We start from the raw sequence: 23621 nt of genomic DNA on the forward strand, positions 1-23621 counted from the left end.
GCTCTTCTTGGAGGTACTCTCACACTGTGCTGTCCCACGTTACTCTTGTTTAGGAATAACAATTTGGTTTAGCTCTAAAACTTTTAACACACACTGCTCTTCTGATAGATAAATTATCATGTCCTTCTCCCAAGAAACATGGGAGTTTCAAATGAATGTCTTTTACTTATACATCTCTTCATTTTGAAACAACTGCTTACACGGAATTAGAAGCACTGGTTGAAAAATTCAGTGCTAAATTGGCAAGGGTGAAAATCAAATTCTGATTTCAGGGAAAATGAGAGGTACAACAACAACAAAAAAAAAACGTGAGAAACTGTTGCATGAAAACCCAATTTATTTGGGATTATTTTATAATGTATCACTGTTATATTTTCGTTCTCTGCCCACAGCACTGGGATTTCAGATAAAGATATTCCTTTTTAGCATATTCGGTGGCACTCTGAGTCTTAAAGCAGGTTTGTGCCAGAAAACATTCACAGTGGACTTAAGCTGGAAGAGCATGCTGAAGCTTTAAACCCTACAAAAATGGCATTCACTTCTGCATTATGTTTTATAGTTATGTTTCTAATAACAGTGACGGACAAAGAAGGAAAGCGATTAGAAGGGATTTAATGTGGAGAACACAGCAGTTTGACAGCTAAGCTACCTGCAGAGGGTTATAATGAATCTAATTTCAGAGGTATTTGTAAGAAAGATGATTAAAGGCAATATGAAGTTTGACTTCAGGACTGCAGTAACTTGAGAACACACGATTGCGTTTTCCACCCGATTTCCATCTTGCTATGAAATGTATAGAAAAATGCAAAATGAAATTATTTACCTCAGTAAAGTACTTTTCTCTTCACATGTACCAAGCACATCATAGACAAACTGTCTCTCACTGGGAGAGAGAAGAGAAAGGCTTGTTTTTTTGGCCAGCCTTTGTACATTTTATCCCAAGGTTTCCAGGTAACAAGACCAAAGTACCCAGAGGCATCATTTAATGGAAACTTAGGGGAATTTTGAACTGTGAAAAAATAATTTTGAATTCACAAATACTTTAGTGGAAGAAGAGAGAAAAGATACCAACTGCCTCAGATCAGTCAGTTGAGAAACCTGCTGGCACTTTTCTGTGGCCAGATTTGAAACTGCAGACATGCCCACCAGTGATATTTTAAAATAAATTTTAAAATTGCATTTAAAATATTTTATTTCTGAAAAACTGACATTATCATTTAACAAATGAATGATCCAGAAACCATTTCCAGTGCATACACTACTCTCTGCTCTAGAGTAGTCTGGGGAGTTGGCTGACACACTGAACGCTGAAGATGACAAAATGTAACCTGCTGCTTCCGAGAGAGCTGTTAAAACCTTAAAAGTATTCAATTTACTATGTTCTAAGCTTCTGCTACCCGAATGAAAAACATAAATGCCAGCGTGCTCATGAAGCCTCCTGTCAAGGACCTGCTGCCACCTGAACGGCCGAGTGAGCGGGACAGGTTTTACCGTTTGCGCAGCCCCAGGATCCCACAGAGGGCCCCGGAAGCTGCGCTGCCCCTTCTCCTCTTTCCCCTCAAGCTCTTCTGCCAAAACCACCGACAGCGGAAATTTAAGTGGGGAGCTACGGGGCAAGCCCCCCCCACCCCCGCCGGCTCCCCGAGTTTCCTCAGGGGTCGTTTTCACACACACACACCCCCCCCCCCCCCACTCCCCACGCCCCGCAATGGCAGGCTGCCGCGGCGCCGGCCACACCCGCACCAAACGCGGGCAGCCCCCGCCGGGCCGCCCCCGCTCCGGCGGCCGCCCTCAGCGGGGAGCGGGGAGCGGCGGCGGGCCGAGGGGAGGGGGGCGCGGCGGGCTCCCGCGCTCCGCCAATCACCGGCGCCGCTCGGAGCCGGCGGCGGCGTCCCCGCGGGCCGGGCCGGGCGAGGCCGCGCCGAGCCTGCGGCTGGCTGCCGGGCGCCCGGCGAGCGCCCCGCCATGGGCACGGTGCCGTCGGCGCTGAAGCATTGCCTCAGCTACCAGCACCTCCTCAAAGAGCAGCTGTGGATCGGGGAGCCGGCCGCGCCGCCGGCCGCGGCCCCGCACGCCGGGCAGGTATCGCCGGGCGAGGGGTGGAGGAGGGGGTGGGGTGGCGGCCGGCCTGGCGAGAGGCCGGGGCCCGCCGGGCGCGGGGGCCGCCGCCTCGCCCCTCACGCACGTCCCCCTGCCTCCCCACCCCCCCCGGCCCGCCCGCCGGCCACCGCCGTGTGTGAGGCCGTGGGCGGAGGAGCCGGGGGGGGGGGGGGGGGGGGGCGGTCTTTCTCATCCCCACCCGCCGCGGGGCCTTTCCTGGTCAGCGTTTTCCAACACGGTTAGTTACGCCGCTTGGCTGGTAGCGCATGCACAGGTGGGCGTCTCTGGGGGCAGGGATGGGGCCGTGTTAAAGAGGTCCACTCGTCTCTGCCTCCCCACACCTGCTACAATCCCTTGTATGAAAAGTAATAAAATTGTAGGGTGACAGGTATTTCGGCGAGGCCACAGTATCACCCGTGCCTCTTTCCAACCCCACTTGCCCCACCCCGCCCCGGGGTTTGTATCTCTGAGACTGGAGGGCGGTGGGCCCACCTGCTGTCGGGTGGAAAGTCGCTACAGGCCGAAGGGTGCGGGGGCTGAGCTGCCAACTCCTGGGGAATCGCTGTACCCTCATTTTTGGGCTGGGGTGCTCAGAGCACCGGTGGGGTTGTCCTGGAGGGACAGCGAAGGGGGTTGCTCAACCTGTCTGTCGGCTCTGAGCAGATGCGGGGGGGGTGGCTGGAGGCAGTGGGGAGCGGGAGAAGAAATTCAGTGGGGAGGCATGGGGGCAGGTGGCCAGATGAAGACCATAGGCCATGACTGTCCTAATCCTGGCTTTGTAAGGAATGAAATGAAAGAAAGGGAAGGCTACTAGTGGCTTTTAGAGAATCTGGAAGGGCATTGGAGGAAGAGGTCAATATGAAATAAAGAAGGAGATCATCCTGAGCGTGACATTGCCTTTACTATAACAACACACATTGTTGGGGCATATTGTGTCTGAACTGTCATTCAGTCTGAGTCTTAACTCCGGCAATCAGTCAGTGCTTCAAACATTAAAAAATACGAGCCAAGCCTGGAACAAAATTGGTTTAAAAGTCATGTCTTAAAAAAAAATGCACTTCATTGCATCATTCTTCTGTTTTCTACATCTTTCAGATAGATTGGGTACATCTTTCATTTTTCTCTATCATCTGGAAGTGAAATTTAATAATTGGGTAGCTGTGTAACTTCAGAGGTGGGGAGATCATGAAAAAACAATGTTCTGAGTGCCATGAAATCTGGCAGCATTGTAATTTTGCTTTAGATGATCTGAGCTTGATATCTCAAAAGCTACATATATGGAATAGCCAAAGCAATGTTGTTTGGAACATGGAGCTTTGTGTAGGTAAGCTCCATACACCTTCCAGCTATCACAGTTCCTTGAGAATTGTGTCTATCCAACATTGAATTTTGGCAAAAAAAATCAAGCATAATTTCCTAATTTGTTTCTGTGAAAGTGGAAAAATGTCTTCTTACTGTAAAAAGAAATAAAATGGAATTAAAGGATTTTTATGTATTAGGCATGAAGCAAAGCACTGTAATTCTTTTCATGTGCCGTTGCTACATTTTGTTGTGTCATTTTCTTGCAAGAGTTGTGAACGTTTTTTAAGAATTCTTTCAAAATACCTTGATATGCCACTTGATTGCATCAGTATCTGCCCCCTATCAGACAAAACATCAGAAATGTTCAAGGACTTTTGCAGCGGAGAGGGTTTGAAGTCAAAGACAAACAATAATATCTTCCCAGAAAATCATAGATGTTTATTGTAGTAGATGCTTGTAACTTTTGCTAAATTTTTGCAGTGCTTTTCTTTAATTTTCATTACCATTTTTCTTCCTCCAAGGATACAGGAAGATGTCTTCCTCAGTAAACAGCAAACGTGAGAATTTGCTGCTTATCCTCCCTGTGCACATTGATGTGACTGTAAGCTGCACAGCCTACTGAGCCCATCGACAGTAATTAAATCTGGAGTTGGTCATTGGTGATGTTTTAACATTTACTTCTGCATTACCTTGCTGCCGCTGTGATTTTTGTTAGATGATTTTAATAATTTTATTTACATGAATTTGTTCAGATTTCCATTTTTCTCACATGGATGCTTAAACAATCCATAAAGGTTTTTCCTATGCTTGAGTGCATTCTGTACCAATCCTGTTCAAGAAAAAATGTGTTCCTTTTAGAAATTTAGAAACCATACTAGCTCAAGTGGTGATAATAAAAAGTGGGGTTTTTGACTAGTGTATGCAAGACAGTTATGGGGGCACCACTGTAATCACATTTATGTGAGTATACCAAGAAATTAATTAGGGAGAGAGGTTTAAGGTACAATAACAGTTTCCCAGAAATAATTTAGTACTTTCATGATTGATTAAAATAAAGAGTTGATTTTCATGCTGAAATATTTTCAGGAGTTTTCAGGTTTTTTCTTTAAACACAAAGTAATATGTAGGTGTTATTAGAGTGTTACTTCCAGGGCTCTTGTAAAACTAAACCAGTTCAATTTTGCCTAAAAAATCCCAAATATATAAAAATTTGGTTATATACTGTGCTAACTAATTTGTAGAGGTCCAGGTTTAACCGCTTGGAGCTGTATTAGAGACAAAATAATAGGTCCTAGAGTGAGCAGTGGGATGTCTTAGTCTTTGTTTTTTGTTAATTTTCCTGTTTCAATTAGCTGACAATTTTGTAGCATTTTTACAATTGTATTTGACTTCAAAAACATAGGGTTGCTTGAGGAGCAAAATTATTGAAAAGGAGAGGTAGAAAGCAAAAGGTAATTGGGCTAATGGCTAGAGAGAAACTAAATAGAATTTTCTACTATTACTCTAATTTACTAATATCTATTTCACTCTTATTTAGACCAGTCTGTATTATGTAAAAAAATGATTAAACACCTGACTAGTCAATGGGACACCACATTCCTGTTGCAGTATCTTCATTTTATTCTATTTTCTCTTTTTTTTTTTTATCTTGTTTGCTTTAGAAGTATTGCCTTATGTTTCATACAAGAGGATCCTAGTTCTGCTTAATTTTCCCAGCATTACCCTGGTGAATACTGTTTTTATTAATAGGTCTGATTAATTTAATATTAAAGTTCTGATTAAATTCACTAAATAGGAATTACAGCTACATGACAGTTTAATAAAGACATGGATTGATATCGGAATTGTAAAAAGTACTAGGATCTACCTAGAAGGGAGATGGCAGTAGATATTGCAGAATTAGGGAGTTCCCTCAGTGGTCAAAATTGCTACTGATGGTGACTCATACCACTCGACTGGAATTTGTAATGTACTTTGTGTTCTGTTTTATAAAAAGCTCAGGCTGAGCAGCAGGGAGGAAGCCTGTCTGTGCATCCATAGCTGATGGTTGTCTTCTGGCTTAGCAGGAACCTTCTGGCTGGAAGAAGAGATGATCTGAGAGCAACTGACGTTGGTCTCATCCTACAGACTTAATGTTATGTTTTCATGTAGGCTAAAATGGAATTTTAATGTATTAGGAATACGCTGACACAGCAGAGAAGAACTGGTTGGCTAAAGAAGTTGTGTAAAAGACTGGGATGAAATTCAAGGATACAGAATGATTAGGTGCTTTGAGACTAGTAACCCAGACTAGAAACGGTGGCATTATCAGTTAGAAGCAATTGAAGAAAAGAATTTTGGGATACTCACAAATCATAGGAGAACTAAGAGCTACCAATACAGTACAGCTGTTAAAAAAATCAAATTAAGTCCTTGGATATATCAGATCAAGTATTCCCAGTCAAACAGGGAAATGTTAATGCCATTGCAAAAGACTGTATCTGAGGCTTGTTCAGTTTTGGTTAGTCATGTTCAAGAAATTGAATTCCCAGTTAGGTCTTGCACCACTGGAATGGTCAAGAAAATGGAGATGAAATGTAAAATTACTTTGGTTTGTTTGATATCTAGTGTTAGGGCCTGGAGGATGGGCAGGAAGGGAGGGAAGAGGAAAGAGCTGCTTAAGATAAAGGAATATGTGGCACACAGAAACAAATGCTTATAATCTGTCTATATATTAAATACACAGTAGAATTGTAAAAACTGAGTGTCAACTGGTGACATTCTTTAATAGGTTTCTAATCAAAATAATGAGGGTGAAAAACCTATATGATTTAGAAAAAGGATTATATGATGTGGTTTTCATAGTAGTGAAAATGATTGGATTCTTAAGAGATTGTAATGTTTATATGGTAAGGAATAAGGGACTAGATATTTAAAGATGTAAAATCAAGACAATTCCAAACCTAGTTTTTAATTACATTACATGTTTTACAGCACTTTGGAAAAACTAGAATTAGTTAAGCTCAGAGTGTCAACTTAAGTGTGAATATTCGTCTTCAGTCACTTTAAACCAGTGCATCCTATTCTACTCTACAAGATGGTAGTAGCTAAACAGCTAAGTAATAAGAATCTTTCTCTTAGGCTGTTGTGTTTTAATGTACCACTAGCTAGGTGTACTAAGAGGTACAGTATATTAGGAGTGTATCAGGAGTTACATGGTTTTGTGAGGGCTGCCTACATCTACCACAAGCAAAGCAAAAATAAGTCAAAAATAAAACTCTAGTTTCTTGCTCTGTAGAATGTGGCTGTGACTCTAGGAGGTGTAAATCTATCTACATAATGCTAATGTATGCTGTGTGATCTTGTAGGATTTCTGTCACAGATTTAGGCTGTCATGGGATGCAATACTCAGTAACAGTTGTTCAGCATATTATCATTGGAAAGCACAGTGTATGTTATTGTCAGTTTTATAACTGGAGAGGAACACAAATTATACGTCCTCAATACGTATAGTAATGAACAAAATCTTGGGTCACCTAATTTAGACAGCTAATTTCTGTTTCACTACCTAGGTTGCAATGATTTATATGCTACATGCCTAAATATCCAGACCTAAACCACGCAGCCTAAGATTCCCTCATCTCCTCATTGCATGACACTAATGGATCAAGAGATGCACACAAGTGTCTTACTTTTGCAGTTTTAATTTGCTAGTTTAGATTTTGCAATAGACTGCAATGTTTTAAACATATGCTAGAAACCTCTCAAATTTATTTTTAAAGCAAGTCAAGAATAACAACAAAACCCACAGTCCATATGACAATTATGTATGTTTGTCTTAACCAGTTGTATTTGATGGTTGATTCTTGATTCAAATTACAGCATAAAAAATGAGGCATATGATATTATGCTACTTGGGAGGAGAAATCATGTCTGTTTTATTTGAATCTTTTAGCTACACCTCAGAGCAACTGATTTGAGACATACTATATTTCATGCTCTTTTTATCTCAATGTAATTATATATTCCAGGAACAGATTCACATTTGCAGGCTCTCCTTAAATAACTATTTAGGCTATTTTCATTTTTTATTTAATTTATTTAGTTTAAGAAGTACTATAAAAATTTGCTGTCAACAATATTGCAAGCATGTTATTTTATTATGACAATTACAATATGCAAGTTTTTATGTTGTTTTTCATGTACTTTAAGACTCAATAACTGATCACTAAGAGACTTCGAAATTCTTAATTTCTAGCCCTTCATATTCCTCTACATGTAGAGGCCTTGTGAGCACAGAACTCAGTAGATTGATCTTTTTCTTGATGAATACATCACAAGAATGGGACTTATTATTGTTTTGTTGCAGATTTTCAAGCAACATTTATTTTCTTAATGTTCATAAGATGTATAACATCTTATGAAAATTACAACATAAGATGTTAAGCATACAGTGTTATTCAAAAATAGATAAATAGAAAAATAAAGTAGAAAGGATTATTATAACTGTAATTTAGAATTAAATTATAAACTATTAAGTTCATAGCAGCATGGTGTATCTTTTCTTGATGACTTTGGAGGCGATAAATGACATTTGATACATGCTGACACTGGAGGTAGTAAATAAAACACAAAACCACACTTCCACTGGATTTAACTGGAGTAGAGAGAGTTCAATGCTGAGCTCTTTCCAAAATCTTCTTTGAAGTCAAGAGGAGTTTCCCCTTCAGAAGATCCAGTCAGTAGACTCATGCCAATTTTTTCAGCCAGGTATTCTTTATACTGCAGAATAAGAGCTCAAGAACATTGGTGGATATAAATGTTAAAGAGAGAAAGTCCAAAAAGGCTAAGTAGTTGGTTTGGTAAAGATGCCAAACAGGATGTTAGAAGTTAAGAGGCTGATAATAAAGTCTAAGTCTGATGTAAATGGAGTCACTGACTTTTAGTTCTTTTGCGGCATTGGATTTTAAATAGTGGAAAGATAACAGGAGCTTTTTAGTTGATACAGATTTATGCTATATTGGGATTATTATGTGGATTTAGAACTTTATAATACAGCTGGAAATGTTGTAAAGGATTTTACAGATCTTGCTCTGCAAATTTGGGAATTAAAAAAATGCACAGGAAATTTCTACTCAGACCCAACATCTGTTTTTTGGTGAGATCCCGTTTTTTCACTTGTCCCACCTCCACCTCCTTCAAAGCCTACATATGGGCACAGTGATATTAATTTCCTCTCTTGCCAGCTCAAAGAAAAAGATTAATTTCAGACACCCTGTGTGTCAAATCATAATTTAAAAATTCATACATCTTGAGATCATTCTTCTTAATTCATTTTCTCATTGCCTTGGCTGAGAGTGAAGATAAGTGACTTGCCTAAGATCGAGTAGTTCCAAATTTAATTCCTACTGAAATAAATGGGAATATTATGTTTGTCTCAGGTTTTAATAAAGATTTTATTTAGAATTGGTGTATCTTCTAGCTTCTAGTTTGCGTAAGGGAATCTCACAAGTGCCTTATAAGACAACCCTAAGACTTAAGCAAAATATTTACTGTTCCTAATTAATCAAATTTTGTCTCTTTAAATTGCCTGACAAGTTTAAAAAATAGTAGTAACAGTCGTCTCTGAAGTGACTTTGGTTACAAGTTACTTCTTTTTTTTTTTTTTCACTTAGTCTTGGCTTAAAGGTGAAATGCTGGGTATACAGAATGAAGTTATACATATTTTTGCTCAGCTTTAATAATAGGACCATTTTTTGGTGTTTCAGGCGGAAAAGGTAGCTCCAATTCTTGCAGCATTTGGGTTGGAAGACTCACTTGTTTATGAAAGTGTGTGTTTGAATTTCAGTTTCTATGTGAATATCACACAATGAGAAACTGGTGCAGTGTAGGTACAGTCTAGAGATAAAGCGGAAATGAGTTCACGTCATCCTCTGTTCTTTCACAATGTAAATATTTGAGGTGTTTAACCAAGGTGATGATTCTCTGAAATTTTAGGAATTGAAGGTTATTGAGATCCTTTGATGTGTCAAATGTGGTAGGAGTTATGTTTAAAGAAACTGTGGGGGACTTCAGAAAAATAGTTATTTAGTACTTCAGGCTGTGTTGAATTCTCTTCTATTGTTTAGCTCTCATTCCTTTAACAAAGGTAAAATATTTTCCTTAGCATTCTTCTTTTCCCCCAAATGTATATTTAAAAAGATAGATTATATACGAAAAAGAAGTGTGTATTAAAGATGGTGTGTGGTATTGCTGGGGAATGTATACCACCTTACAGTGTGTGCCAATGCACACCATAATGCATATGTGGACCTTGACATAGAGTGTAATGAAGTACTATGCACTCAGTAAGGCTCATCAGTTAACTGAACCTCAGAAAATACTGGAACACATATGGGAATAAAAAGCTATAGGGCACAGATTTATAGGAAAAGGTTCTCTCAGGCTATCTAATCCGTTCATTTTCTGTCACATAGAAAAACTCATCAGGATATTGAAACTCTGAGAAAAGTTGCTTTATTGGCTGATCTGGAATTTCTGAGATAAGAGCATGTAATATGAGGCCTGTAGCTCCATGATCAAAATCAGGCTTTCACAGTGTGCTGTATACCAGTAACGCTAATTCAGCATTTTTGCTTTTCAGCAAGAAGGAAATATTTTATTAATGTTGTATTAATGTACACTTGTATAGCTCTTTTGGGGCAGAAATGTCAAAATGGTGTGTACACTTCAACGCTAACTAGTGCAGTGGAGATAAAAGTTTCTTCTATTTTGTAATACGTTCATAGTGACCTAAGTTGTAATGAGTAATAAAGTTTATTAAATATGAGATTGTGAATCAGATACAGACTTTCTTTTTCTGGTCTTTTTATCAACCTCTCACTCCAAAGGAATCAGAAAACTGATAAATGCATGATTTACATTTCAGGAAAATACTTTCAGGGATAGTTTTAAGGGTTGCTTTTCAATCTTAAGGTATTAGAGTTGGAAGTAATCAGCTAATGACTTTTCAGACTTTTACTGGGTTAGACATCATAACTGATGATGAAGATTTCGATCATAGTTTGGGACAAAATTTAATGTTGAAAAAGTTGAAAAAGATGCTGGAGGTGATAAGAAGGAAATTATATTTACTTTCAGAATGTTATTGTTGCTGATACTGTTTTTAGGTAATTCCCTTGTTAAATGGAGATTTATTTTATGGTTTGGTGTAAATGAATGAAAGTTACCTCAGTTGTTACATTACATTTGAATTTGTTATGTGGATTAAATATACTTAGGAGAGTGATTCTCAACAGCTCTTGTGACAAAAAAACAGATTTATTACATGCAAAAAACTGCTAAAAGGTGCATGGGTAAAAAATTGTGCTGGGTAGACATTTATTCTTTGTTTGGCTGTTTTTTTGTCCACAGATGTTAGCTGTTTTGTATGGGAATAAAGGTGTTAGTTTATGAGTTTCTTGGAAAAAAAAGTTTAAAAGCTTTGAATGCATGAGATGTGTGGATTGAAGCGCCAGAGGACATTGGTGGAATGTTAGGTGAAACCCATAGGGAAATAATTCAACAGCAGCATCTGGAAAGGAACTGTATGTGGCTTTAGGGTTTACTTTTAATGCAAGTAGTTAAGATGAGATTAAATATAGGTGTTAGTATGTGAGAAATGGGGGAGCAAGGTAAGTGATGAAGGTATATCATGTGGAACACTGGGATTAGGAAAAAGATTTAACAGAATCCACAGCTGATCACAGCTGAATTTATAAAAGCCTGGAAACATAATTTGAGTTGAACTATATGTTGGCTTCATATAAAGCAAAACAGCTTACATGAAGAATTTATTGGAGAAAGAGAAGAGAGAAGATAGGCAGGTTCCTTGGCCCTGCCATGTTTTACTTTTGCCTGAATGGCATGAAGAAGATGGAAAGTTAAGCTACTAAGCCAGCTGGCTGTTGGCTATACAGAGAGGAATCAGCTGGTGACTGAGAATTGTCTTTTGTCTTCCTGCCATTTTTCGATATTTAAGTCTTGAATCAGTTGCCTAAGCACAGTTGTCTGGTTCCATGTGAGATGCCATGAGGTAGCTGAGATGGCTTATAGGGTTGGCAGATATCAGGATTTATGGGAGACCTGTGCCCTCTGGCATGGTAGCTGGAAGTCATGCGAGATGCATCTCAAATGTATTAGTGGATGCAAATAGCCATCTGACTTGTGCCCTTACTACTTGCCTGAGTTGTTTCATATGCTTTTGGCCATTGCTGACAGTGTTGAGAAATGGCTTGATTCAGCTGGCCACACTTCATTGTTGGCACCATTTAAGATGCCCTGTAATATCCTGCTTTAGCTATCAAAAAAGGCACAGGTTCTATGTTCTACATTCTGTGTTTAGGAAACCTTAAGACATTATATGTGAATATATGTTTTGACTGTACTGGTGTACCTAGCACACCTGTAGACATAAATATGTAGATACCTAAGTTCAGGTGTCTTACAGTTCAGTTGAATCCTGTCATTAAGAACATTTCAGGACATTTTGAGCTTAGTGAGTGGTATGTCTGGATTTCCATCTAGTCCCTAAGTATTATTATCTATCATTAGAGTTTAGAACAATCCTTTGATCAAGATCATGTGTCACAGTAAAGTGAAAGTACAGCTAATGGTAATACTAGTAGATTTCTTTTACGTGTTTTGTGCTTAGTTAGCACTGACCTACTGGTCTTACTACCAGTTTTACAAAAATGCACATTTCTTTCTCATCTGTTGTACAATTTATTATCCAGAATATGGAGGTTGAAAAAAATGTGTGAAGTCTAGAAGTGGAAGCAATAATAAACTTAAGAAATGTCATGCTTTATTTTGCCGTGAAAACCCTTAATCTTCTCAAATAGTCTGAAGTGATATGATCCCATTTTGGTTTTGTCTTTGTCATATTTTCTTCAATACCAGTCCATTTTCTGCTTTTTCTACTCCACTGTTTCCAGGTTTGCATCATTAGAACATGTTAAAATCTTATTACATTACTATTTAATGTAATAAATTGGAAATTTAACCAGTTCAGCAAAAGCTGTGACATATCATAATCTGAGTACTTTTTAATAAGCTCATAAAAACTGATAAATTTTAAAAACATTTATTCTAAAAATAAAGCATTATATCTGTCTTTTTTATGAATCTCATATGAGGAAAATTTTCAGTAGTTTTAATTATTATCAGTTAAATGGCCAGAGAATTATATCAGTTAAATATGCTCATGTTTGACTGATTCCATTGTGAAAATGGAACATCAAGAAGGGTGTAGTGTTCAAGATACCATAATTTCCTTCCTACCATTGAGAAATTATTATAATAACACTTTGCAGATGTTATTTTTCTAAAGTGGTTTATAAATTTTAAATTCTCCTGAAGGATGAGTTGCCAACAGTGGCTAAATAAATAACTATTAAACTACCATCATTTTTATCAGTGTCTTTTGGGAAGAGAGCTATGGAAAACATAGTAATAGGCCAGCTGTACTTGAATTAAAGATTTCCTTGATCTTTTAGGCACTGCCTTTGGACACAGAAGGTGATTCTGATGAAAATAATAATTGGGAATATTTGATTTACTTCCAACTTTTTACTTGAGTTCTTAAAGATCTATGCATAACTCACTTTTATTGACAATGAGGTATTTAAAGAGACTTACCTGCTTGAGTGGATGGGCTGGCTTGTCAATTTATTCATTTTTCACCCACTGATATCCCAAAGCATTATTAAGAGCAAATTACTTTCACATGTTGGTCTTGTAAGGATGATCATGCCTCTGCTTTTTCAATGTGTGTGAAAAAGCACCACTCTTTCTGCCTTCTAGAATTCGGTCTTTAGTCTTGCCTGTAAAACACCATACACACCATAATACTATTACCATAAATAATAGTAAAGGAAAGTGTGGGAGGTTTTGGCTCCAGTGTCATCAGTATGCTGTTGATCTCTGTTCTCTGTATCCTTTTCATCCAGCCCAGATGGCAGAGTATAATTGCTTTTCCAGGCTTTGACCAAGATAGGGATATGGATGAAAGTGAGTTGGCTACAAATCAACTTGGTTAATGGAGAAATGCTGCTTGTTAGCCAAGGGAAGCATTTAGGGAAATAGAAAAAGGTAATGCATACACCATATCCTGAGAATACATTTTTAGTTTTTGCTAGTGACTGACTGGGTTGGCCTCTTACTAACAGGAGAGGCCTCTAGTACCGTTTATTATTAATGATTCCATTGTAACACAAGTCTAACTGTGGTTGTCTATGCCTCTGCAACCACCTGACTCTAGTAATACATTCTCTTCATCATTATTTTGCAAGTTAACCAAAATTATCTGTGACTACAACACATCTGTCTGCTTTTAGGTTGCATGAACTGTTAGCTGTAATTGACAGTTGTATTCAAACCTCTGCAATTTCACATGCTCTACATTTGTTGAAAATAGCAACAAACATTTCTTAGAAGATGGGAACCCAAAATGTCAGTGACAGTTCAGAAAGTTCAGACTCATCCAGGAGACTGTTACTTGACAGATTTGGTCTATTTTTTTGTTCTGTCAGGCTGTGAATGATTTTATGTGAAACACAGACATGAATATTAAATAAGCAATTTAGTTGTTTTCAAAGATTGTGAACAGTCTTTAGGCTCGTTTTTATTCTTCTGAGTATTTGTCCTGTAATGCTTCTACTTTTTTTCAGAACATTCAACATCATGGGAGAGAATTGGACATGGTTTGCAATTTCTCTTAGAACTAGCTGCTGCTTCCATTAGACATTTAATCCACAGTTCCCAAGAATTCATTTTTGCAGGGCTGTCAGAACAGCAGTTTCAGTAGCCTGCATCTGCCTGTGGAATTTTCTGATCTACTGGAGCTGACATTCGGAAAATTTTAAGCCATGACCAATAGAAGTGTTTGTGTGACTCTCGACTGACATGTAGTAAGTCGTCCTTGGCAGTATAGTTAGCATGTAGCATGGACCGTTATGATTTTGATGATCACAATTTAAAATGGGTAACTTTATGCAATTCAAATGTTCACATTTCTTACCTTTGCTTACTAAAAATAAAGGCTTCTAGGAGTCTGTAACTATCTTCATATCGTGATCATTTTTATACATATTTTCCAGTATACTTTACTAGCATTGTTTAAATAGAGATATGAAAATATTTGAAGAACAATAAGATTCAAAGCCAATAAAATATGTAAATTAGTAAGTCTAGAATGTTGATATTTATATGTCTGTATTTACCCTAAATATTTATTTCTAATATCTTAAATAATACTAGTAATTGTATTTTAGGTAATAATGATATTATATGTGTTTATTCAAGAGTGTTGATACTTTGAATAGGTGGTCATAATAGATTTGCTCTTTATCATTATGTAAGGTGGGAGATACAGCATTTACTCATTTTCTGTCTGGCATAGCCATTAATGTGTACCTGAGATAAAGCCACTGGTTAACTTGTTGTCGTGGTTTAGGCCTGATTGACAGCCAACCACAATGCAGCACCTCTCTCTCCCTTCCCCTCCAGCAATGAGAAGGGATAGAGAGCCAGGCTTGGGGTTCAAGATAGGACTGGGATGGGGAAAAATCCCCCTTTTATGATCACGAGCAAAAGGCAGACTCGTTAGGGGAAGAAAAAAAAGAACATACATTTATTACAGACACTAACAACACATAACAGAGTAGGACAGTGAGAAGCATTGCCACATCTTGAGAACACCTTCCCCCCACCCCTCCCTTCTTCCCCGGCTCAGCCCTGCTCCCGATATCTCTACCTCCTCCCCCAGTGGCGCAGGGGCAGGGAATGGGGGGTGCAGTCAGCGCTGCCACTTCCTTCATCTTCGGTGAGGGGAGTGTCCGAAACTTGTTCCTCCTGCTCCATTGTGGTCCCCCTCTCACAGGAGACAGTCCTCCACAAACTTTCTCTGACTTGAATTCCTCCCATGGGCCGCAGCGTTCCCCACACTGCTCCGTCATGGGTCACCAACTTCCTCCGACTGGAGTCTATCCCACGGCTGCAGCCCTTCCCGAGCTGCTCCGGTGTGGGACTCCCCCGCATGCTGCAATCCTCCCAGCGCTGAATTACAGCAGGGGGGCTACCTTTTCCCATGAGACCCCGGCCTTCTTCGGGCACAGAACGTTGATCAGGCAAGCAGAAGCCACGGGCCGTAAATCAATGTCTGCTCCACTGTAGATCTTCATGGGTGGCAGGGGGGCCGCCCTGCCGTCTCCCCACAGGATACAGGGGGGTCTCTGCTCCGGCACACCTCCCCCCTCCTTTCTTCCTCCGTTCCTCCACTGACCTTGGTGTTCACACAGCTGCAGCAACTCCTCCTCACAAGTCCCCCTGCCCGTCACCACGTCCCTTCTTAAATACGTTATCGCAGAGGCGCAGCTGATTGGCTCAATTTCCCAACCAGAAGTGGAGCTGACATGGAGCTGGGGGAGCTTCGAGAAGCTTCTCACAGGGGGCTGCCCCGATAGCCCCCTCCCCTGCCACCAAAAAACTCCACCACTCACTCAACCCAGGACACTTGTGTTCCGTCATTTCACTGTATCTGTGCTTTGCACAGTTTTTCAGATTGAAAACAATATATGAGAAGTTACAAAGAAAGGACTTAATCAGAACCGAAGGTAAAGAACATAGGCCAGCAGTTCATGGTTTTATATACTGCTACTGGGAAAAACACATGCTCAGTGTAGTTTTTCAGTCTTGGAAGAAATATTCTTGCATTCTGTATTCTCTTCAAATAATGGCGAGATCAAGAAGAAACTGTAGTTTATGAAGAAACTGAGAAAGTCATAAAGAAATACACGATAATATTGCTGCAAGATCTGTATGGTATGCCATGTAATTTGTTTGATTAAGACTAGTAGTTTCAAAATGCATTCCAAACTCATGACATAATAAAGTAACAACGAGGAATCTTCAAGCCCATTTATTACTTCTGAACTCAGCACTTCCTCACAAAACAGGAAAATGAGGAGTAGTTGAAGAATGAAGGTCAGTTTAGTCTTTGATGTAATATGAAAAGTACAACAGAAAACAACTTTCATCCTTTAATGTATTTAGAAGTTTATTAAGAAATTATTAGAGCTTATTCTTATGTTTTTAAAATGAAAGGGAAAGTAGACACTTCCAAACAGTATTCAAATATATTACTACCCTTTCAATTAAATAACAGTAGGTAACTTGCAAAATTAAAGAGTTCACTTGAGTTGGTTATACAAGACAAATTATATGTTGGAGGGAGCTGCAGGTTTTGTTTGCATCTCTGAGCAGCTAAACACATCCACTGTAAGTGAAAGGGTAAATTTTAAATCGTAGAAAACAATATTCAGCAGGTGTTTCACACAAAGTATGTGAGAGTTGACCTCTTCTGATCTAGTATAAAGGAAAATAGTCTGAGAAGTGAGGAATTCCTTCTCTTATTTCCTCTGTTAGACTCCTGCAGAGGGAGATTATATTGATTTATTAACTCTGTAGCTCTTTTGGAAAATGTGCTAGTTTGTTTAGCCTGAAAGAAACGTCCTTTCATATAGAAAGGAGTTACTTATTTGCTACATCTTGTTAGGGTTTGCTAAGACTTGTGAGATACTGTGCTGTGAAATTGGTTTGCACACTTAGTACCCCTCTGGTGATTCTCTGTGCAGTAAGTGATTTAGCACAACTGCATATGATGCCTAAGTCTTTTATGAGCAAAGTTGTATTTGTGTGTTAGACGGAGCTCTTTTACTATTAGTTGGATTTTGTACTTTTTCATGTCAAGCCCTAGTTTGTTGCTTGAACAAGACATTATCCCCTGGGATTACTCTCACAGCATCACATAGCTGTAGCCTTCACTGGGTAAGGAGATGGTGCAGTGGGATCAGAGAGAGTTAGTGTACAAAGCACTAGCTTTCAGACATAGTTTATGACTGCTGCTGTTCGAATCTGGAGCGTGTGATATTACTGACCTCCATCAACAAAGCTTCTACTTACAGTGCTAGCCATAAACAACTACTGCACTTGCTTTTTAGGTACCCCTGATAGAAAGGGACAAAAGGAGGGAGAACTAGGCTGCATTCTACTCCCAGCATATATGACTTGGGGTAAAGAAATGCTCTGGGAGTATATATCTGAACTGGATGTCAGGTAGCAAGGATCAGATAATGCAATGGACTCTAGAATAAGAAATTTCTCTCCGTTTGGTTGTCAGAGAGCAAAGGGCCAGCAGCTCCCTAAGGGAGGGCAGCTGAGCGTGGTGACAGGGCTAGCAGGTGACCAGTCAGGGCCCAGTCCCACAGTAGCTAAATGAGGTGAGCAAGGTAGGTCTAGATGTGGTCTCCGGGTTCAAGCAAGAGTCCAGGTCATTGGGGAAGTTTGTGGTGACAAGGGAGGTCCAAGGTTAGAGCTGAGAGTGAGTCAGGGTCAGGATCTGGTCCACTGATGGTAGTCAGGGTTGGCCATGCAGTCCCAGTGACCATCAGGCAGGTCCATAGTGATGAGAGAGGTTGAAGGTCAAACTGGAAAGTCAGTCCATGGGTCAAGGTTTGGATCAGTGTGAATGCTCTGTTTACAGAGGAGTTACGGGAAGACAAGGATGCAAGAATTCAGTTGATCTGAATTGCTTCTAACTCACAGCTTTGGCAAAAAACCTAGAAATCATGCCAGTTGCTCTAAAGAGGTGCTGTGAAACAGGAATTAGAATGTTCTTCATTGGACTGATGCTGCTTAAATATCCATGTGCTACATGTTGCCTTTCATATACCTGGAAAATTGTTGATGTGTAAAGCATCAGTTGATGAGGGTATATTTTGGATTGAATTGACCTGCTGCAAGGGGTAATGTTACTTCCACTCTTCTATGTATTTATCTGTATTCCAGTTTTTCAGTGAGGAAGACCTTAGAGGCAGAGATTAAATGCAGCAGCAGAATGGATTGGGAGTCATGTCAGCAAGGAAGGGTGAAAACTTAGTCTAGAATGATGAAAAGAGTACATCACCTACTGAACTCTTGGAGGAACTCAAAAGAAGTTCCTCCAGTTTTTTTTGATAACTCATTAGGTGATATATAGTTCATTTGAGGCAGATGTCTGTTTGGGATTAAGACATCTGAATTAAGATATAAATAGGTGTCTACAGCAGCTCAAGTTCCTGTGATAGCCAGTGCAGACCTAGGACAGGACTCAGTTGCCTGAACAGAGGTGCCTAGTGCCATTTCAAACACCTAGAATATATGAGAAATTCTTATGGGTTAGGCATATCCTGTACACTGTAAAATGTGCAAGACACCTGTTTCCTTCTAGAATGGCATTTAGTCCCCAAGCAGTTATATAAACCTGGCAATTGAGACCCTCAGCCATTAGGTGTGGACCTTAAGATGACTTGAATTATCCTTTATCTCCATCAGCCATGTTAAATAAAGCTCCTTCAGCTGCAATGTGAATTTAGACATCTGACATGCCTTTAGATACCTGCGTGGGGGGAACCAGGTAGAAGCTCAGTTCAGTTGCCTAACAGATGTGTCTAGTGCCATTTAAGATGCCCTGCAGTGTACAGACATCTTGATAGATTTGAAATAAGACCTATGGTAAATGGGCGAAGTGGGACCCATGCCCTTCCTGCGCAGCACTTGGAGACCAGAACTTCTTAGTCATCCAGAATGACTCCAAGTACATATATTTAGACAGCAGAAATGAGCTGAGGTTTCTTAACCTTGAGCTGGATACCACTCTTAAACCTCGTCCTCTGTAGCAGTGGAAGACCTAGTCTAAAGGATTTTCAAAGGAATAGTAATATACAGATGGTATTTTGCTTTTTTAAGTTAATAACTCTATGTCCATGAGTAGTGTAGTTAAGAATGTGACTTGAATTTTCTAGTTTTGTGTAAGAATACAGTTCTTAACACATCAGCATTTTTTTACAATGTCTGGACCATTCCCTATTAATGTAATTTGTTAACTTTTGAACTGTCAGTTCGTCAGAATTCTGCTCACTTGATAGAATTCTATTTATGAAATATTAATTTATAATTTCTAAAGAAAAGTAATTTTTCTTATTATTTGTTAATATTATTTGCATTCTACGACTCTGTCTTTACTTTCAAAGTCGTCTTTGTAAACAGGATTAGATCAAACAACTGGCCATTCCAGCAGCGTAAGCACTTATAGTTTAGTTGAATTCCCCTGTGTTTAAAATAATATTTCCTCTGTTTTCATATGAATGACTTGTATTTTATTGTAAACAGCCCTGCAACAATTTAATAAGTGTACTAGCAGATTATATTATAGTTTAGTAATTAATGGAAATAAGAGAAGAAATATTAGAGCTATTACTTTACAATAGAATCCCTACAGTGAATTCTCAGTCAATTCAGATAGTCTCCTGGTATATGTAAATCACTGCTCTTTCATGTGCTCACACAAGCCCTCTAATGAAAGTTGTAAGCACATTCAAATTAAAATTGAAGAGGTGGATTAAAGCAATACCTGTAGGTTTAATCCCCAGTATAAGAGAGACATAGGCATACTGAATCAGTTCCAACAAAGGGCCATGAAGATGATTCATGGATTGGAGCGTCTGTCATATGAGGAGAGGCTGAGAGCATTCATCTTTGAGAAAAGAAGGCTCAGGGGATCTTATCAATATATACAAATACCCACTGGGATGAACAAAGGAGGTAAAGTTGCTGACAGGACAAGAGGCAGTGGGCACAGACTGAAGTACAATAAATTCTATGTAAAGATCAGAAAAGTCTTTTTCACTGTGCAGGTGGTCAGCATTGGAACAGGTTGCCCAGGAGTCTCTGTCCTTTGAGCTACTCAAGACCGAACTGAACATGGTTCTGGGCAACATGCTTTAGTTGACCCTGCTCTGAGTAGGGGTGGTTGAACTAGATGATCTCCAGAGTTCCCTTCTGATCTCAACAATTATTTGGTTTATTCCAGATAAGTTAACTCTGCATTTAACTAATTTCATTCTGTAATGATTTACTTGCATTTCATATTTTGCTCTCCTACGGATGATCTCCAGTTGAGTGAATTCTTTTTTGAAGTAGGAAGTCCAAAACTAGACACAGTATTTCTACTCATTAAGTGGCAGGCTACTGTTTTATCTATGACATCCCTGTTTACAGCCTAGGATTAGATTTGCCATTTAATCTTCTTCTATTTTTTTTTTTTTTCCTTGAGAGCATGATGTTATTGACTCATACTCAGTTTGTTACTTGTTTTAATATCCCAGTCCTTTTCTATAGAACTGGTTAGTCAGGTAGTCTTTATCTTCTATGGTACAAAAATCTTTTTTTTGGGGGTCAAAATTGTTAAAATAGAGAAATAATCATGATAGAATTTGTAAAGGACAACATGCATAAATTCTTTCAATTAGTCAATCATAGTCAGATACAATAAGGATAGTCTTAAGTGTTGTGTTATGTAATGCTTTTATTGAAATCTATCATATTTATTTCTCTAGTACGTCAGTGGAATTTTGAACTCTGGTCCTGTGGTCTAAGCACTTGCAGCTGCTTTGTGGTATTTCTATGCTAACATTCAAGTCATGAATATGCAGTGATATCATAAGAAGAACTTACTTAGTTATATCTTCTCAAGGGCTGATGAGGTTTTTTTGCTAGTTATGGGATGTTCCTAGCTACTGTTCTCCCAGTGGTCATGTCAGCAGCATACCACAGAAATTCTGGAACAAATACTCAGTTTATATTTATTGAGGGATAGTCACCAGGTGTGTCCCACTGTTTTTTTGAATCTCTATATGTATTCTTTATGTTGCACAGGTGAATCTTCTCCATTTTCCCCCTAGTTAACTTGGGAATGAATATGTTTTATATCTGCCTTCCAGTAGTGTGAACTATATAAACAAATTTCTTCAATACCACTTCAATCATTATTTGATTACATACTACGATTTTATTTTCCTCCTGTTTATTTCCTCTGTGTCTTGTAAAGTTCAGACACATCTATGTGTTCAGAAGATTGACCACTGTTTTCTTTGTTCTCCTTCCAGCAATGGTGTTATTTATCTCAGAGCCTTCTCCCAGTTTTGGGGAATTTGTCCATGTCAGTGCATACATACATAGGAGTTATGATGCCACCTCCCTGCTGATCCTTGTTTAAAACTGCTCTCCTGAATAATTCTTCCTTGTATGAGATGGACCTACCTTTGTTCAGTTGTCCTCTGTGCCAGAACACCACCTTGTGGAAAAGGAAAGCAGAGCTTCACATTTGCTTGGTTAAAATGATTGAAAAGACCTGAACCTCCAGTTTCTTCTCCCTTACTTTTGGGTCCTTTCAGTTACTTTTGAGCAGTTCTGGGTAATATTTACTAGTGCTATTAGTGCCCCTATGAATGAGATACATGGAATAAAAACCAGAAGGCTGAGGGAACCTCAGCGCCTTTACTAGAAATAGTGAAGCAGTGACAGAGCTTAAAAAAAGTGTGTTTATTTAATTTGATTACACTTATGCCTATGTTAGGAAGATTATACTGCTCTAATTAAGGGTTACTAGGTTTTTCTATAATAAACTTGAATTTTCAGCTATTTATAGCTCAAAGAAAATGTTTCCATACAGAAATTTGGCATTCAGTGTCTTAAGCTGAATGGTATGGTTTTCCTTCTAATTTTTTTAAAAAGACTCTTTGGCTACATTCTGTTTTGAGGGAGGCAATTTTTTGTGGTTTTATATGCTTTTTGTTCTCCCTTGGCAAGGGTTGATACATGGAAAAAACAAATTTTCCAGGCTCTTAGTCTTTTATGTCAACTATTTCCTTCTTGATATTTCAAACATTGTACTTTGGTAGTCATTACTTTTTAACAGAGCCACTATATAATTCAATAAGCAGTCACCTCTAAGTATCTGCCATAACTACTTTTTGTACTTTGTTACATAAAAATACTTCCTACAATACAATTTAGTAAATATTTTTTCTGAAACAAAGTGATTTACCTGACATGTTTAGTGTTTAATGTAAATACTTGTGTATTTCTGTAAGGTTTAACTTTTTTGGATTCTCTTAAAATATAAAAACTATTTTTCATTTTTTGATTTATTTCTATTTATATTTTCCATTTATTATCTGTAGAGAATTTAATGCCATATTTGAAGGTGTCAGAATTATCTAAGTTTGTCTCAGTGTTGGTTCTGAAAATCCTTCCTTTTACCCAAGAGGATGGTGCCCATTTGGAATTCTCCAGTTAGTTCAAGGAACTCCATCCCTCAGTTCACAAAGCCAGAGTCCTGGTTAAGGTCTGATGCCATCCAGATAGTAAACAGAGAAGTGTCTAAACTCTGCATAAGTTCTTAGAGACTTCAATCTGGTCTGTGAATTTGAAGCTTACCTAGTGAATGCAGATGGCATTGAGCCTGGCACAGAATGTGACTGGTGGCTCAGGTGACTTCTTCAGCTGTGTTTCAGGTTATGTCCAAATATTCTGCAAGTGTGATACTGTGATCAGAAGACTTCCCAACGAAGCAGGGAGTCTCTTTTTTCTTCCTGACAACATGGTCAAATACATATCACCAATGCTGGTTTTGAAAGAATGTCCTAGCAGCTAGTTACTGAGCATTCATAGGACAGGTGAGATTAAGGTGAAGAGGTACTCCTTTACTTCTCTGATTCAGCTTGGGCCACAGAAAGCAAAAATGCTAGACTCATCTTAGCAGAAGATGGTACATGTACTCTTACAGTCTCTAATTTGTTTCTGAGTTTTATCCAGTGATTATGCACTGTAAAATGCATAAATAGTACATACAGGCCTGTACCTAAGTATTCTGCCTCTCCTTTACTTGCTTGTTATCTGAACTTCAGCAGTGCAGCACAATAGAAATTACTAGTTATGTTGGGGAGAAGGATGATCAGGACAGAATTTGTGAGAAGAGTAAGAAACGCTGAGGAGGAAATAAGAGATAATGTTGAAAGCAGATTTATTAGGCCAAAGAGACATTGCTGATGGGGTTCCTCAGGTCTTTCTTAAAAATGTGGTTTTTTCTATAGCACTAACCTACATTTTTTGAGATAATATATGTTTGTGTTAAAATAAGGTAATCATGTTAGTCCAAATGTTTTCACCAGAAAATATCAAGGTGGTCAGATCTGCTGATGCCAGAAAGACAGGAGACATTAGCACTGCCACACTGGGTGCCACACCGGAGGAACTGAGTGAAGACAGGAGCAATCAATGTGCTGTAGATGAAACTATATGAAATTCAATGCAAAGCTAGA

The 23621-nt window shown here is 38.9% G+C and overlaps 1 protein-coding gene across 2 annotated transcripts in view; it reads left to right on the top strand.

The window, feature by feature from the left end:
• Positions 1-1851: 1851 nt before the first annotated feature.
• Positions 1852-23621, top strand: part of HMGCLL1 (3-hydroxymethyl-3-methylglutaryl-CoA lyase like 1) — an 88262-nt gene continuing 66492 nt past the window's right edge. Inside the window, exon 1 of one of the 2 annotated variants that reach the window (XM_042803572.1) lies at positions 1852-2082. In XM_042803572.1, the coding sequence (XP_042659506.1) occupies positions 1966-2082 (117 nt within the window). In that variant the 5' untranslated portion in view covers positions 1852-1965. The remainder of the gene's footprint in view (positions 2083-23621) is intronic. The other variant, XM_042803573.1, reaches the window with a different exon arrangement.

The sequence above is a fragment of the Tyto alba genome, unplaced genomic scaffold (genome assembly GCF_018691265.1).
Source record: "Tyto alba isolate M040663 unplaced genomic scaffold, T.alba_DEE_v4.0 Super-Scaffold_40, whole genome shotgun sequence".
Taxonomy (NCBI): domain Eukaryota; kingdom Metazoa; phylum Chordata; class Aves; order Strigiformes; family Tytonidae; genus Tyto; species Tyto alba.